The sequence below is a fragment of the Accipiter gentilis genome, chromosome 25 (genome assembly GCF_929443795.1).
Source record: "Accipiter gentilis chromosome 25, bAccGen1.1, whole genome shotgun sequence".
In the NCBI taxonomy this organism is placed as follows: domain Eukaryota; kingdom Metazoa; phylum Chordata; class Aves; order Accipitriformes; family Accipitridae; genus Astur; species Astur gentilis.
Window position 1 is genome coordinate 5,768,086 of NC_064904.1, and position 16,280 is coordinate 5,784,365.

Sequence of the window (16,280 nt, forward strand, 5' to 3'; positions counted from 1 at the left end):
CCGGCACAGGGCGCGAGCCGGGACAAGTCACAGGGTGAGAGCCTGGCTGGGGAAAGTGCACCGGAGTGAGGTGTGAGTCTCCCAACCCCACCCTGAGGGGGACGATCGCACGCTCATTGACCTCAGGGAAACGTGTGTTGGAACAGAAGTGAAACCAAAGCCGTTCCACAGAAACAGTACTAAAATGTCAGTTATCAGGGAGTTCATCCAGCTGTAAAAGTCACATTTTACATACTGATCTTAATTTCAATTTTAATTTGAATATTGTATTTAGTTTCTCCTTTTTTTTTTTTTTGGTGGCAGAGTCTCTGCCGGTAGCATTACCCATGCAACCCCTTGCAAACTCAGGTCTACGTGTCACAATAAATTCACAGAAACCCTCAGCCACCCACGCCCATCAAAACAAAAAAAAACCCCAAACCAAAAAAACAACCCCAAACCCAAGAAACCAAACAACCCACCATAGAAACGCAGCCACCTCCAAAGGAGTTAGACAAGTTTCTCCACAAAGGATGGTGGCAGCAGACAGAACTTTTCTATTGCTGTTGCAAAATCAACAAGAGGAAAAATAACATTACTTGATGAAGCTATTATAAATACTGTCTTAATTGAATATTCAAGTAATCACAAACATTTGGGACCCAAGGATTTGCTTCAAAGGGAAAGATGGAATTCAAGGCCTGAGCCCTGCATCTCGGAGGATGCCCCACCAGCTGGTAAATGCTGTCCCTCCGACTGGCTGTACCTCGCCTCTGCTCTACGGCATCTCTCAGCTCACAGCTGCAGGGCTTGGCCTTGGGGCTGACAGCAAGTGCTGATCCCCAGCCAGTGTTTACATGAGTGCCCTTGCTGAGAGTGCTTGTTGCTTAGCAAAATTTAATGCTGCTGGGTGAGATAGCTCTCCTTCCTGCACTAGCCAAAATAGTGGCCTGATTAAAAATCCTGCTAGGTTTTGAGAAATCAAGAATTCCCTATCCAAGATGATGAAGGAAGAATCAGCCCAGAAGCCTATGCTAGGAATAAATGTTTAAAGTACAGCAGTAGCCTAAATCCCAGTGATGTTTAGCCATGTTACATAGTAAGGTAAAAATAGCTGACTTCCCAGCAGTCTTAGAAGAGAAATCAAACCAAATCTTGCTGGTACAAGGAGGTCCAAAGTAACTGCTAACAACTGCACTGGGGAAGGATGTGAAAACCACATTCTCATGAAAAGGGGCTTCCCCCAATGAGCCGCTCACCTTGCTGCCCTATCTGCTCATAAAGAGAAAGCGAAGTAGAACTTGTTATAAGGCATTTATTTTTATTAGGTGTTGGAAAGGGACAATTCTGTCTTCAAAACAATTACAGAAAGAATGCCACAATACCTACTGCATATTGCTTTACTGCTGAAACCAAAACATTGTCCAAAATAGGTGCTTGGCAAATGAAAAGAAAATGAATATATTACCCTTGAAATCAATGCTGTTAAATGAAAGCACCATCTTCATTGTCAGATCTGATCAGTCATGCAATTGACGATGCCATATATCAAGTATTTTTGGTTTTTACAGTAAGCCATGGTCTTTTAAGGGTTTATGTAATTCTATATAAATTTAAGTACAAAATGGGAATTATGTTTCAGAAATAATAGTGAACCAGGCTGAAGCAAATCACAAGACACTTGTTAACACTGTACAGCTGAATTTGAACACAGATATCAATGAACTTGTAAAACCCAGCACACACATGAAATGGTCCCCCACATTCAGCCATGCTTAGGTAGGGAGCAATGCTGGAGAGTGAAGGAGAATATCCAACACTATTCACACCCAGAGGGACAGTTTTCTCAAAATCATTGGGATCCCAAGGAATTGTTGTTACTCCATTTTAAGAACAACTGCATTTTAGTATGTGATTCTCACAAGGGTATTCGCAAGCCTTATCAAATACTGAATCAGAAATAAATAATAAAAGATAAATCTAATACATCTTTTATTTTTAATAATTTTTTTTACAGCACTGACTTTACAAGAGGATAAACAACTCATTTTTAGGGGCTGAAACAAAGAAGTCACTATTTTATACTCAGCATATACTTAACCTTTTAATATCTTTATATATGTATATATGACTTTTCACACAAAAAATGTTAAAATAATTTATATCTAAAAAACTACTGTGTAAAGAACAAAGGAGGAAATAAAATGTGGGTTTCCTTAAAACTGATGGAAGAGGAAGACCTGATTTTCATGAACTCCATTCCCTGTTTCAGCCATTTCTGGAGTTTGAGAAGATTTCCAGGCCATCAACAAAAACTTCCCAACACATAGGGAGCCTTCTGCAAACTCATGGCATGGTGGGCAAAGGCACCTGCTAAGGAGCTCATGTGGCCCACAGGCATCTGCTAGCATCAGCCTCAGTGGATTCAGGGTAAGAAAGGTGGAGAGAAAGAAAACATCTCCCCAGATTGCTCTTAAAAATGCAGGAGTGAAATTCTGGACCACTGGTATCATGATGTCCACTGGCAAGGATTTTACTCCTAAGCCCTACCTCTCCTCGCCCTCCTTCTGCATCACAGATACAGGACATTTTCTTACAGTGGATTTTTTATTTCCACAGGAAAACTGCCCCAGCAGCAGGGGTGGACCAGACCCCAACACCCATCTGCATGCACACAGCAAGAACAATTCCCATTGCTTGCTACAGATGCGACCATGCTTGTGTTGCTGAGGAATCGCTCCAACATCTCCTTTCATACCTGGATCCTCTCAGACTTCAACCATCTTTAATTATTTTTGGGGCCATGTAACCATGACAGAACCCATGGAGGATCTAAACCCCATCCAGTCAAAAGCTCAAGTGTTGATGGCCTGGATCCACAGAGAGTGAACAGGGAAAGGAAAGGTAGTGAAGATGTGGAAAGTACTTTTCTGGAGGTTACATTCCTCTGAAATAGATATTAAAGCAATATTACAAATAAAATCAGCAATGTGATCTGCAACGGCGTGTCTGTTTATCTATGAAAGCAAGAGATTATATTAAAGGAAATATTTTAATCTACACAAAGCATTTTCACATACTCCTAATTACAAAACACACAGTTGCAACACCATAAAGTAATTGTATACTGAATACAGAAATCAATACATCTCTTACTGAAAAGGAGAGAGGAAAAGAAAATTAGCAGGGTAATGCAAGTGAACTCCTGCAAGTGTGCACATGGGGAGACTGCTACAAACTCAAAATAGACTCTATTCACTAAAAAAACCAAAATCCAAGATTTTCTGCACAGCTGTGGAAGGCAAGGCTGCAAGCTAGTGTGAAAAAGCCTGACTCGCTTGACACTGCTGCCACGCAAAGACTTTGGGAAAACAGTGTTAGTCTAAGAATTGATAAGCCTGGACTTTTTTTTATTGGATGGAAACAACAGAAGCATTTTTCCTTTGTTTCGCTCTTTTTTGCCAGCCAATTCAAACACCTCTGGCCCCATTTATTCTGTTGCCTTTGGACTGTATCCTGCCTGTTACATACCCACTACTCCACCTGGTTGTCCCCTGGCTGGATATGGCCCTCAGTTAATCTGGAGAACTTAAGGCTTTATCTTGAGCAATCCTCGTTACCTCGTGAAGCCTCAGGGTCGGGTTCTTAATTTGTACTCATCTATAACGAAAACATATTAAACTGGTAGTTTTCCATCTGAGCAACCTGCTGCAGACCTCCTCTGCACAAACATTCCCACATTGAGGATGGAGATCATTAAACAGCTTTATCATTCCAACAGTTGGAATAGTATTAATAAAAATAGTGCATCCTATCTACCGACCAGCCTGGTCAGTTGGCTCCTGCAGCACAAAGGTTGAATAGGCAGACATGTGGTTAACCAAAGGTAAAACAGCATCGGCCCAGTGGTAGTTCTGCGTTACACAAACCACAAGCGTCAGCATCAATGCTCCCAGTTAGGCTGCATTTCTGCAGTTGGTTTTCATGTAACGATGGGGATGTTCTGGTACAGTCATTACAAACCCAAGCATAACGTGGCAAAGTCAGCTAGTGGGGGAGGAGGATGGTGATGGCTTTACATCGTAGGCAGTAGTAATACCACCCAGGTTCTCTTCAACAGGGAAAAATCTTCACCTACTGACGCCAATTACATAATTACAGTGGAAACCAGAGTCCCATCTCCTCCATCACGCTGACACGAAACCTGGAGAAATTCCAGTAAGCTAATGGTGTTCTTGTGGAATTCTAACAGTGAAGCAGAACAGAAATAGATCCCTAAAAAGCTAACTGGTGACCACATAATTTTAATATAATTGCTCCCATCAACACAGCGATAATAGCTATGCCTCTGAAAACACAGCAGAACCTTTTCTAACCATAATAACAGAATTCAAACACACATTATGGAAAATCTCCCTCAGATTGTCTGCAACTTTAAGAGCAAGGGCATTGTGGTATGGTCCAATACTACTAGACTCCTCTACTTTTACCAAAAAAAGACAAGACTACAGAATATTAACTAACTTACTGTGAAGCTTATCTTAAATCAAAACTATCCTGAACTTATCAAACGAGGCAGCAATTCAGAAAAGCACTTTAGCACAGGCTTAATAACATACACATGCTCGAATGTTTTGCAATAATGTAATTGTATGTCTGGATACTTGGTAATTTACAGTTTTGGCTTTTAAAAGTTGGTCTCCCAATTTGCCCCTGTGATTTAGCAACATTCTAGTATAAGAGCCATAATAATAATTTCTGCAAGGAAATATAGTAGTACAGCAATTGCATGGTAATTTATGTGAAAACTCTATTGTAATGCCACATCACAACAGGTACCTACATATCTGCACCTGGTAAATTAAAGTGACACTGACACATTTGATAAATAAAAAATAAATTACAGACTATGGGAAAAATGTCACTGATCACACCAATGACCTAAACTTGTTTTCTAGTTACTGCCAAGGTCTGGAGTAATATTTAAATATAGTTTTTCTGCAAGCCTTCAGAGAATTACAAAATAAACTTCTAATAATCATTTGTAAACAAGTTTAAAATGCACAATATATTTCAGTAGTTTATTTTGGAGAAATAAAGCAGTGCAAAATAGGCCAACCAAAATTCAGAAGGCAGCCAGGAAAATAAAATTCTTATTTGATGTTCTAACTAGGAAACAGCATACAGACATTTCCATTGGATCCAACACTCAGATTCATGTAAACATACTTAGTTTGAAAGGTCTTGAGTTACTAACCCAGTTTTAACATCATTGCTTCTTACCCACCACCCAATAAAAAAAAAAAAACAAACCCAAAACCAAAAAAAACCCCAAGCCATTGTAATAAAGGGAGCAAAAGGCAAGTCTACAAACACTCCACCAGCTGGTTACAAGAAAGTACCATACAAAAATATGCACTGGCAAGTTCCTTCCTGAGGGTATCTTTTGTTACACATGTAACATAAAAACACTTTTTATTTTAAACAAACAAAAACAAACCTCAAACTGTAGATGCCACTTTTATTTTAGTCATGGCTTTACGAAAGGTTTGGTCTATCATTAATACTTTTATAAACCCTTACCTATGTACATCTGACTCACACCATGACCACCCGAGACGTGCGAGCTGCACACAATATGGGATCCAGCAGCCTCAAAGCATAGAAGGGTTGTGAAGCATGCCCCGCTCAGAACTGGCCTGCAATAGCCGAGGAAGCTGGCTGCGTTTATGTGCACCCTAGAATTTGACAGATACCACACTCGTAAGGTCCTTGCAGTCCCTACAGAAGTATCTTAAAACTAGTAACCCCTCTAGAGATGGAATAATCTTCTCTTCTTACATTATCCTCAAAAATCCAATCCTGGCTACAGGAAATTCCCAAGAATGGTATTTTGGGAACAACCCCAATCTCTCCTAAGTAAAAAACATTGTTTACACAAAAAATCTGCTACACAACACTCTTAAAAACTTCTTCCCCTCCAGGACTGGTACCATCAGGTAGGGTGGTGACATCTTTTATACAGTTTACTCCTCTCTCTATGGTCTACCTGGGCTTTAAGCTCTAGATCCTTTCCTTTTGAGTAGGTATTTAACACATGATACTAAATAAACTAGTATTAAATGCTGCAGTGATGGATGCTTTACAAATACCTGCTATAGAAAGACAGAAATTCCCATATCTGCAAGCTAGGAGCTTAACGAAGGAAATTTTCTTAACACCACCCCTCTTAAATGTATTTTAGGGCTTATATAGGGAAGGGAAGGCCACTCTGTCTACCAAAATAGTGTCTCTGTTCTCAGCACTGACAGACTTGGGTACTTCCAGTTTAGTGTTCAGAATTAGCAAAAGTTGCAGGAATTCTCAACAGCAAAAGATGCTGCCATGCTAGAAGATGCAATAGAGGGTGAATGCTGAAGGTTTACTGCGTATCTCAAGAGACACAATTTGGCTGTGCTACAGTTTACAGTTAGTATAAAGCACTATTGTAAATTACCACACAGCCTCACCTGGCAGCTTGCAACAAAATAATGTGGTCTCTAAGCTAGAGCTGTCATGTACTTCTACCTCATACAAAGGTACACAATTCTGCTTATATTTAATTTGCAAACGAAAAACAAAATGCACAGCAGCATGGATCTGTGGAAGGCAACAACTGTGTTACCCCTTAGGATCCGCAGATCAGGTGCACTACTCCAAGGAAAATGCACAGCTCTGATTGCCAGCCTTTTTGCAGAGCTGTCCCAGAGTCCTCACAAGTGCAATGGAGGAAGAATGAAATTCTCTGCTAAGAGATGAGCTGCTTCCATTAACTCTCCTAGGATTTCACCACCAGCAGATGATTGAAAGGATGATATTTAATCTACTACATCACTCAACCTAACTATTGGTACCCTGTCTGGATCAAACATGTTGCTGTTGCCGAGAGTGGTTAGAAGCTGTTTTTGCCTGAAGCAATGAGGCCTGGGGGAAGAACTGCAAAGCTGGAACTGGGGTGGTCACTTTGGTTCTGCACCCTGAACAACCAGTATGCTCTGTCCTACTCAAAGTGCCGCAGCTTCACAGCAAGCTACCTGTCAACATCTTGACTAGTCAATGTTTCAAGAGATTTGGTTTAGTGATACTGAAGTTGTCTTAGCTTTCTTTTGCAATGGCCTACTTGGAAAAAGGGAACAGGGAATATTTTAGGCAAAAATCTCTAGCACTGTTACATTCAGACACTGCATTTCAACATTATTATCTTCTTGATACCATGAGGTCCGATTTTAAAATGCTGGTCACCAGTGATTACAAAGAAAAATAGAAATAAAAGAGCAACCCTCCCACAATGAAAGGACTAGTGTTAAAACCCACGTGTGTGTAAACTCACTACAGATTTGCAACTGGAATCTGATGAAATGGGTCTGAATCACTTTCTCGCCCTCCCCCTTTCAGTCCATTTCATCAGCATATCAGGTTACATCAAATGGAAGGTTTTTTTATTTTGCTTTTTTGTGTTGTTTTTTTTTTTTTTTTCATTTTTCACAATTGTATTGTTACAGCCTGATCTGGTTCTGGGACCACAATTTGTATCCCTGTGGCTTTTTCTTAGTCCATGGCATTGGCAAGTTATTGAGAAGAAGCTTTTGTTGCCAATGTAGCAACACAGTGCTGCTGGAAGCTGGGGGACACTGCTGAGTTGCAGCCTAGTCTCTGATGTTGCAGTTTTACTGAGCTGTTGGTCTCACTTTCCACAATCCAGGAGGAGTCTTTTCCCATGACGCTGAGACACCCTGTGCTAGCGCAGCATATCCGCTCGTCCATGATCCCGCTGGTCTGCTCTGCCAGGAGCTTGCTGCGGTTTAGTTGGGTCACCTCAGGTGCCTGACCCTGCAGGACAGCAGCTATGTGGTTCAGGAGATCAGTGAAAAATTCAGAAACACCCTCGTAACCTGAAAAGAGGAAAAACAAAGGAGAGAACTAAGTCATTTTCATAAGTTCTTTGAAAGGCTTCTTCTACCAGTTTATTTCTTGGGCTGTCCTTGCACTTCCAGTGATAATAAAAAGGCTTCTTTTCCATGACATTATTCTGAGTGACTGCACAAACAGATTCACATAAAGAGGAACAGAGACCCTTGCTACAAAAATACTTTTGTTCAATGAGAAAAGCTGTCACCTTTCAGATTTTCTTTTTCCTCCCAAGTATATATGCATATACATAATTTTAGGTATATTCTATCATTTGTTGCCAAGTCCAGGTTTTTCTGTAAGTCACAAACTCTGCGGTATAATGTTGATCTTTTCCATGCTGTTTCCAGTTTTACTATCAGAAGTAGCTCTAATGCAGAGTTTCCTTGAGGCTCTGGACCCTCTCTAGTATTTGCCCAGCAATACCCTCAGTTAGGGAAACCTCAGAGGACAGTGGGGCTGGCTTTATACCCTGAAGAAAAGGCAGCTTCCCACTGTGTAAGAGTCAATGTGATGCTCATCTAATCTAACCTAACTTGGCACTTAAAACATGTTCCCTGCTATGAGCAATGTCTGAAAAAGCACTCGAGGGACAGTAAACATATATCAATGATAAAGTATTTGGTAGACACATCAATCTTTTATTTCAGTACTGAAACCAGCTTTCTGCATGTTCTGTTAAGCGATTCCAGACAATTTACAATGCAGAGTTTAACAAGTTTCCTGGTTAAAACAGTTGCTCAAATACCAGGAGACATGACATTTTTGGTGACACAAATGGTGCCAGTAGGCGTACAGAGCTTCTGGCTCTATTTTAAACACTCTGGTACAGGCACAGTTTTATCACTGAATTAATTTTAAAATTGAACCAGACATGCAACATATCAGTACAATGTCTTGAAATGGATCTTAACTGCTACTGCATTACCTAAAATTGTTATCAATTTGATTTAGTATTTAGAGGTGACATATGACACTCAGTGTATTTAATGGGATAGGCTGATTGTTTTAAAATGTCTGTGAAAGTATTCTGAAGGTGACCTGGTATTTATATAGGAGACTGAAGCAATAAATAACAGTTTAAAAGTCCCATGTGAATAGCACACATTCACACAGCAGCACATGAGCAGAACCCAGAGACCACAAAGTAAATGCACATTTTAAAACACTTTCAGTGATGTGATCACAGGGCAGAAGAGGCCCTCAGATCCATAAATAATTAAATTCTAATCTCCATTCTCCTGTAAGGACCAACTTTCTTAGGCAATAAAAGCCTAACTTCCTGAAAAACATAAGGTAAGAGCTGTCCTGGTTTCAGCTGGGATAGAGTTAATTGTCTTCCTAGTAGCTGGTATAGTGCTCTGTTTTGTGTTCAGTAGGAGAAGAATGTTGATAACACTGATGTTTTCAGTTGTTGCTAAGTAATGTTTAGTCTAAAGTCAAGGATTTTTCAGCTTCTCAAGCCCAGCCAGCAAAGCTGGAGGGGCACGAGAAGTTGGGAGGGGACACAGCCAGGACAGCTGACCCAAAGTGGCCAAGGGGGTATTCCATACCATGGGATGTCACATCTAGTATATAAACTGGGGGAAGTGGGGGGGGGATTGCTGCTTGGGGACTAACAGGGTGTCGGTTGACGGGTGATGAACAATTGCATTGTGCATGACTTGCATATTCCAATCCTTTTATTATTACTATTGTCATTTTATTAGTGTTACTATTATCATTATTAGTTTCTTTTTTTCTGTTCTATTAAATTGTTCTTATCTCAACCCATGAGTTTTACTCCCCCCCCCCCGACTCTGTCCCCCATCCCACTGCGGGGCGGGGGGGAGCGAGTGAGCGGCTGCATGATGCTTAGTTGCTGGCTGGGGTTAAACCACAATAGAGCATAATTTCACGTTAAGATAAATGTGGTGATTTTATGGTGTATTTATAACCCATATGTTAACCAATTAACTCTTATTTAGGCTGCTACATTGCTTTGGATTTTGTTGCACTTGGTCACAATTCTCCTAGGTACTTAACAGGACACACAAAACACCAGCAATGTGAGACAACAGCTCCCAGTTTTTCCTTTCTCAAAGGCCATTAAACAGATTCACCAAACAAATCGGCCATTTCAAAACATCAAGTTTTCCAGTGCCCCAACATGATAATCCATTGGTCGACAGGGGGCAACTAGGACCTTTACGGCCAGTCACGGGAGCCAGAACAAGATCTCCACCTCTTTGACAGAGGTGCTTGTTAGCTGTCTTGCTTATGTAAAAGCCCTGGGATTAGCCTTCAAATCCACTCAGAGTGCTTCAAACACACTGGGAATAAGCCATCTCCATAGTAACAGCTTTAATATTCACAGAGGAGATCCATAGTACCCTAGAGTGTTTCGTGTCTGCTCACTGAAAACAAACCAGCCTTGTTTGAGGGCACCTGGCAAACTCACAAAGAAGTTGCTTTAAATATTTAATGGGAATAAGATGGCCAGTTATTCAGTCCTGAAATCAGCAGATGTTATAGTGTAAGGAAGCTGTACGTATCCAGCAGGCTTTGACTGTGCAAGCCCTCTGCACACTGGATGGAAAGGCCCAAGTAATTCTGCCTTGTCACTCAGAAGAAACTTCACACACTTCTAAAAAAGAAATAAAAGGAATAGAGAAGAGAACCAGGGTCTCTCAACTCTGGTCCCCACAGGTAGCCTAGGGAAGGCTGCCAGCTCTGTGGATATTGCCTTGCTCTGTTCACTGGCTGCTGCTGCAGGCCTCTCAAAAAAGGCAATTGTGGGACATTATCATGCTGTGATGATATCAAAATCAAGAAGGGCAGAATAAATTACACCCTCAGAAACTACTGGCAGTGAATTTGGGGTTCCTGTCACACAAGGAATCAGTGGGAGGATATAAGTTTTACATGCCTCAAAGCACAAGTTGCATGAATCATGCTCCAGCAGGTACTATCCTAGCACTGCCCACTGAAACCATTTTGGAAATGCCTGTCTAGAAGAGGTCTGAATTTTGCTATATTGAAAACAGTCTCCAGAGTCCTCTGGCTGAGCAGGGATAGGAAGGGTGTCCACACAGCAAGGCATCTGAAAACAAGTACCTGCCTCCCTGAGCTTTGTGGAGTCAAAAAATGCCTACAAGCATTTTTAAGCTAGCATTAGAGATGCTACCCGCCTGATTTTTAGAAGACTCTCCCTGATCTGGCACACTCTTTGCTTTTCCACCTCTTTCCCTGGGCAGAAACGGACCTATGTCCTGCATTTGTGGCAGCATATTTACACATACAAAGTGCATGTTCAGATCTGATGCTTCCAGCTACCACATATATGCACACAGAACCAGCAGTTCACCTATACTGGTGACAGGCTGCAGAACAGGCGCACAAGCTGCTGCTCAGGCTGGGTGCACACAGCCAGGCTATGCTGAGCCTTTTCTCTCAATTACTTAATGTCAGACAAACATAAAAGCCACATGCTAGTGACTGTGCCTACCATTAAAGATCTCAGCTGGTAACCACTGCTAAATGTAGTCCTGGTGGCTTCCCACAGCACAGGAGACACAATAGGCCTTTCAGACATTTATCTTTAAAATCTTTTTAAAGAGTTGTTGGTGCTAATGGAGCAGATAACAGACAACATCCTCCTACAGGTACATCTGCTCTCAATTCTGACATTACACTAATTTCAAGATGACATGCATGGAGTGGCAGGTTCATATGAGCTTCACCCTCGTAAACAAAAAAGCACACAAGGAAGCCAAGCCTCTGGGCAGTTGGTCAGGCCTGGCCCTAGGCCGTAGGTTGAGCTCCATGAAAGTGGCTGTGAATGCTCCTTAAAGGGCACCTCTTCCCCTCCCTTCCCCAAAGCAGTGCTGCAGAGATAATGTAGCAGGTCCCTCAGGCGTCCAGCTTGGCTCCACTTTGGCTCTACTGTAACTCTTGCAGGATAGGATGACTTGAGGAAGAGGAGCCTCCTGGGACTGCACTGAGCCGGGAACAGTGAGATCCCACTGCTGATGCAGTCCATCAGTGACTTTTTCGAGCAGGGCTGAATTTGAACTTCTCATTAGCAAGGTACTGGCTCCATCAATGAAGCCAGCCCTTGAAGCTACTTGGCCTTTCATCATACTGGCCCTTGGAGGGAAATGCAGCTGCCTGAGCTGAACATGGTTTTGGGCAACAGAGTATTCTGTGTTGAAATGTAACTTTTCTTCTGTTGTATTTTACCCCATTGCTTCGTCTACGACCTCAGCAGCCCTTGAGAGCAGCTCATCTCTCTCAGTTCTGCTACCTTTTACAAATTTGAAGGTGGTTTTGTCTACCCCCAGCCTTCTCTCTTCTGTAAGTCTGGTCCCTGTTGCTATCCTCAAGACTTCTCCAACTGGTATTCAACCTATCCCATGGTGATAAAGCCAGTAGCCACCTTCACTACCCACATGTTTACCACCAAAAAAATCCTGTGTGAGACATGTGCATAAGAAACTTCCTGTGCCCTCAAGCCTCCTGCAAGGACTAAGCCACTCTATTAATTCAATGTCTCTTCAAAAACCAATTACTGTGCAACTGAAACACAGGACTTGGGCTGAATATCGAAAACTATTGCCTTAGGGTGGAAGTACAGCAGAGCACAAGGCTCAAGGCAGTTCTGGGAACTTCTGCCACAACAAGAAGACTTCTCTTTAAATAGTTAAGTTTGCCACTAGTTGTTCCCCAATCTGGACTTTTCAACATTTCAAGAAAAGGGGAACTTCAGTCTGCACAAAGTACCAAATCCAAAACAATACTTGAAAAAAACAAAAACCCCAAAATACCAAACCAAAATGCAGGAGGCAGGATTGCAAAAGAAAGTTTTGCATCACTGACTTCAAGACCCAGTGTCTGAAATATAATCTCATTCATAAAATGTATATGGTTCCATCTGACACCCAATTTAGGTTGTTTCACTGCTCTTGGCAGAAGACTGTTTTCATAGGTCTGCAGATTGCATCAACACCATATGGTAGAACCAAGCTCCAATGTGACCTGAGAATAGCAGGGCTGGAGTTTTAAAAGCCAGTCACTGTAGAGACAGACGGGCAAGGCACTCCAGGGCAGCAGTGGCACTGAGGACCTGAACTGAAAGATTATGAAGACTGGGGGCTCAGGGCAAGATCTCTAGATGTAAAGATATCGCAGCCATATTGAAAACTCAAAGTCTTCAATGACAGGTTAAACAAACTATGTAACAGCGTGTGTATGTCTCTGGAAACAAACATCACTATTCAGGTAGTAAGAGTTGATTCTCAAAGAGAAAAAGCCCATGCAAAACAGCATCAAATCAGATGATGTATTCTTTTCCTGTGTTAGGCTACTGAATTTAGCACAAATGACAGACCATTATTGCCTCCGCTTACTCCTTTTAACAATTCCAGTGGTCAAGGAGCTTGTTTAGTTGTTTCCAAGATATATGTTGCACTAAAAACAGTGGAGGACAAATTTACCTGTTTTCACATGCTCTATTCTATTGTTTTACTCCAGGATGCACTTATGAGAACCTGCAAGGATATTTAACTCTTTACAGAAACTTCTGTGCCCCTACAATTTTATCATCTTCAGATTCCTGGTGTTGTTGCTTTTGTGCACAAATGTCTGGGGAATCAATTTGCACAGGAAGAGATTTTCAAGGGAACAGTTTGCTGCTTCCACCCCCTCAACACTTTTAATGGCACAGAGTCTGGAAAAATAGAAAACTTAAAAGGCTCTCCTAAAATATAACTTATTATTATTATTTTCACCTTCAGAATGAAGGTCAGGCCTAGAAAGGCCAGGTCCCAGCACACCGTCCCACGCTTCATTTCCTGGGCATCCCTTTGCAGAGAAGGGCATGACAGCCATGTTACAGCTGGCCACTAAAATTTGACCATATCTCCTAAGAGCCAATATTTCAGTAGCACATTCCTTGTCTAGATTAGGGTTCTGCCCTTCCCAGATTGAACAGTGTCCAATCTCAGAACAATTTGGCTGCTGCTGTCCTGTCCCCGACCTGGGAAGCAATGATGTGAGACACCAGCAGTAGAACTTCACACTAAGCACGCACTGCACAGTTTCCACAAAGCATGAGTGGAAAGGCCTTTCTCACCTGGGAATGCATTTATATCAATGACCGCATGCTGCCCAGTCTGATTGTTAATGATGATATCAATTCCAAAGAGGGAAACTCCCAGAGCTTGTCGCAGAGCCTTAGAGATTTCCCGGATGACGTCGTCGTTTGGCCGCTCAAATACTCCTTCGATTTTATCCAGCTACAGTGGAAAAAGACACATTACTAAGGGACTCTGAAACAGTCTTTTTAGTGGAAAGATTGATTGATTTTTCAGAGGTTTCCAGGTGCATATCCACCAAATCTAATTGCAGAGAAACAGTGGCATGAAACAGAGAAAGACACCAAAGAGAAACTGCTTTCATAATTCAGAATCCTTCCTATATTGGAAGTTCACCTGCTCTAAAGCACCTAGTTCTTCCTCTTCATACTGGTGCAGCTCCTCAAGAGACAGAGCAGTGTAGGAATGAATGGAGAATCAGACTTAATAATTTAAGTACTAGATCTACACCTTAAAAAAACAAATACAGCTGCCACGTTTAACCCTGTGCTGCAAATATTCTGGATAACATTCTGTTTTTTCAATGTAGATTAAGGCCTATGCTAATGGGCTGATAAGACAGACTCCTGCTGTTAGTTTAATCTGAGCCATACAATACAACTCAGCTGATATCATCAGGGCAGACGCTAATTCAAAGGGGCTATCTTTTATGTGGGATTTCATGTATAAATTATTCTATGAACATTTATTACAATGAGCAACTCAGGTTACTTACGACTGGAAGATGTAATTTTCTTCACTTTTTAAACAACACGTTACAAAGCAGAAGTATGCTGTTATGCCTACAGAAGCGTGTACGGAATATGTATGTGTATGTGAGAGATGGCAGGTAAACCACAGAGGTATATACTCTAAGTTTCAAAGTAAATTTAGCCATAAAGGGATTTAGAAGTAGCACAATTACAGTTTTAATAGTTAGCATGCCTACCAGTGTTGCACACAACTTAAAATTTAATCATTGTCGACTATGAAACTACTCCCCAACAGAGCTTGTGAAACAGAAAAGAATCTGGAGACTCAGAGATTGAAAGGACCCAGTCCTGTAAAGTGACTTTCTCAGAAGTTGAGTGCCCAAGAACTTGTTAGGATTCATATGTGCAAAGCTTATTTAAAGGACTGGTAATGCAAGCATGAAACTGTGCAGTGTGCTGGCACTGCTGGACTTGGAAGACACCCAGAAATGGTCCCGTGGTCATAGCTCAGGCTTGCTCACAGCGCAGACAGCTACTGGCTCTCTGTGGCCCTACCCAACGCCATTTCTCTGCTTGAATTTTCACCATTTGTCTTTCCTCACAGAACTGAGTCCTAGAAAGATGATTTATGCTTATTAAGCTCTCTGGACAGGAAAAGGCCAGGTATTTGCATTCAGAATCTCCTTCTTCCCCCTTTGCCTAGATTAGCTCTGGGGAGTTTAGGCCTGGCAAGCAGCACAGCCCTGCTGCATCAGTGCTTCCTCACCAGAGCTCGGTAAGGAAAACCAGAGGGGGACACAGTCATGCTGGTTCCTTGTACCAAACAGACCTCAGCCTGCAACACAGAAGCAGACAACTCGTGAAGGAGAGTCACTAGCTGATGACACTTTGATAAGAAAGGACTAAACAGTTTTCCAGCCGCGCTAGAGGAAAAAAGACCGAGTGTACTTACTGCTGTTAAGACAGATGAGGATTCTGGTTTCGAAACATTGTGGCTGTTGAAAAATATTGATTCTCTGTCTGGAATTAAAAGCAGGTTGTAAATAACTTTGTAACAGATTTTAATTTCCAAAGGATTAGTGCGAGGAACAGCAGATGGCACTGCAGCCCCGGGAATGTAGCCTTGATCACGACCGGGCAGTCCCCGGCCACCCAGCCCACCCGCAGGGGAGCCGGGTCTGCGCAGGCAGGGACCCCACGGCCGGGTCACCCGCGGGTTTTGGACCTCGCACCACACAGGGATGGAACTGCACGGGGTGAACAGAAACTGGTTTCCTTTCCTTCACCAGAGCCAATTAACTAAGTTCAGTAAGGTAATGAAGTTAATTTCTACGAATTTGCTATACTCAAAGTGACGGTTCCAGTGGGAAGGGAGAAGCTGCATTCACTGCAGGCAGTCGATCGATAGCACCCAGGGTACACTGAGATCCCTGTGAACCTGGGCAGGGCACTGTCACCATGGAGGAAAGCAGTAAATTTCATGGTCAGGGCCTGACCTCCTTTTGGAGGCACCACAGGAATGCAGGAG

The 16,280-nt window shown here is 42.1% G+C and overlaps 1 protein-coding gene across 2 annotated transcripts in view; it reads right to left on the bottom strand.

The window, feature by feature from the left end:
- Nucleotides 1-1,291: 1,291 nt before the first annotated feature.
- Nucleotides 1,292-16,280, bottom strand: part of ITPK1 (inositol-tetrakisphosphate 1-kinase) — a 156,836-nt gene continuing 141,847 nt past the window's right edge. The window contains exons 8-10 of one of the 2 annotated variants that reach the window (XM_049828740.1): nt 15,705-15,772; nt 14,039-14,201; nt 1,292-7,910 (exon numbers count right to left, since the gene is read on the bottom strand). In XM_049828740.1, the coding sequence (XP_049684697.1) occupies nt 7,588-7,910; nt 14,039-14,201; nt 15,705-15,772 (554 nt within the window). In that variant the 3' untranslated portion in view covers nt 1,292-7,587. The remainder of the gene's footprint in view (nt 7,911-14,038; nt 14,202-15,704; nt 15,773-16,280) is intronic. The other variant, XM_049828741.1, reaches the window with a different exon arrangement.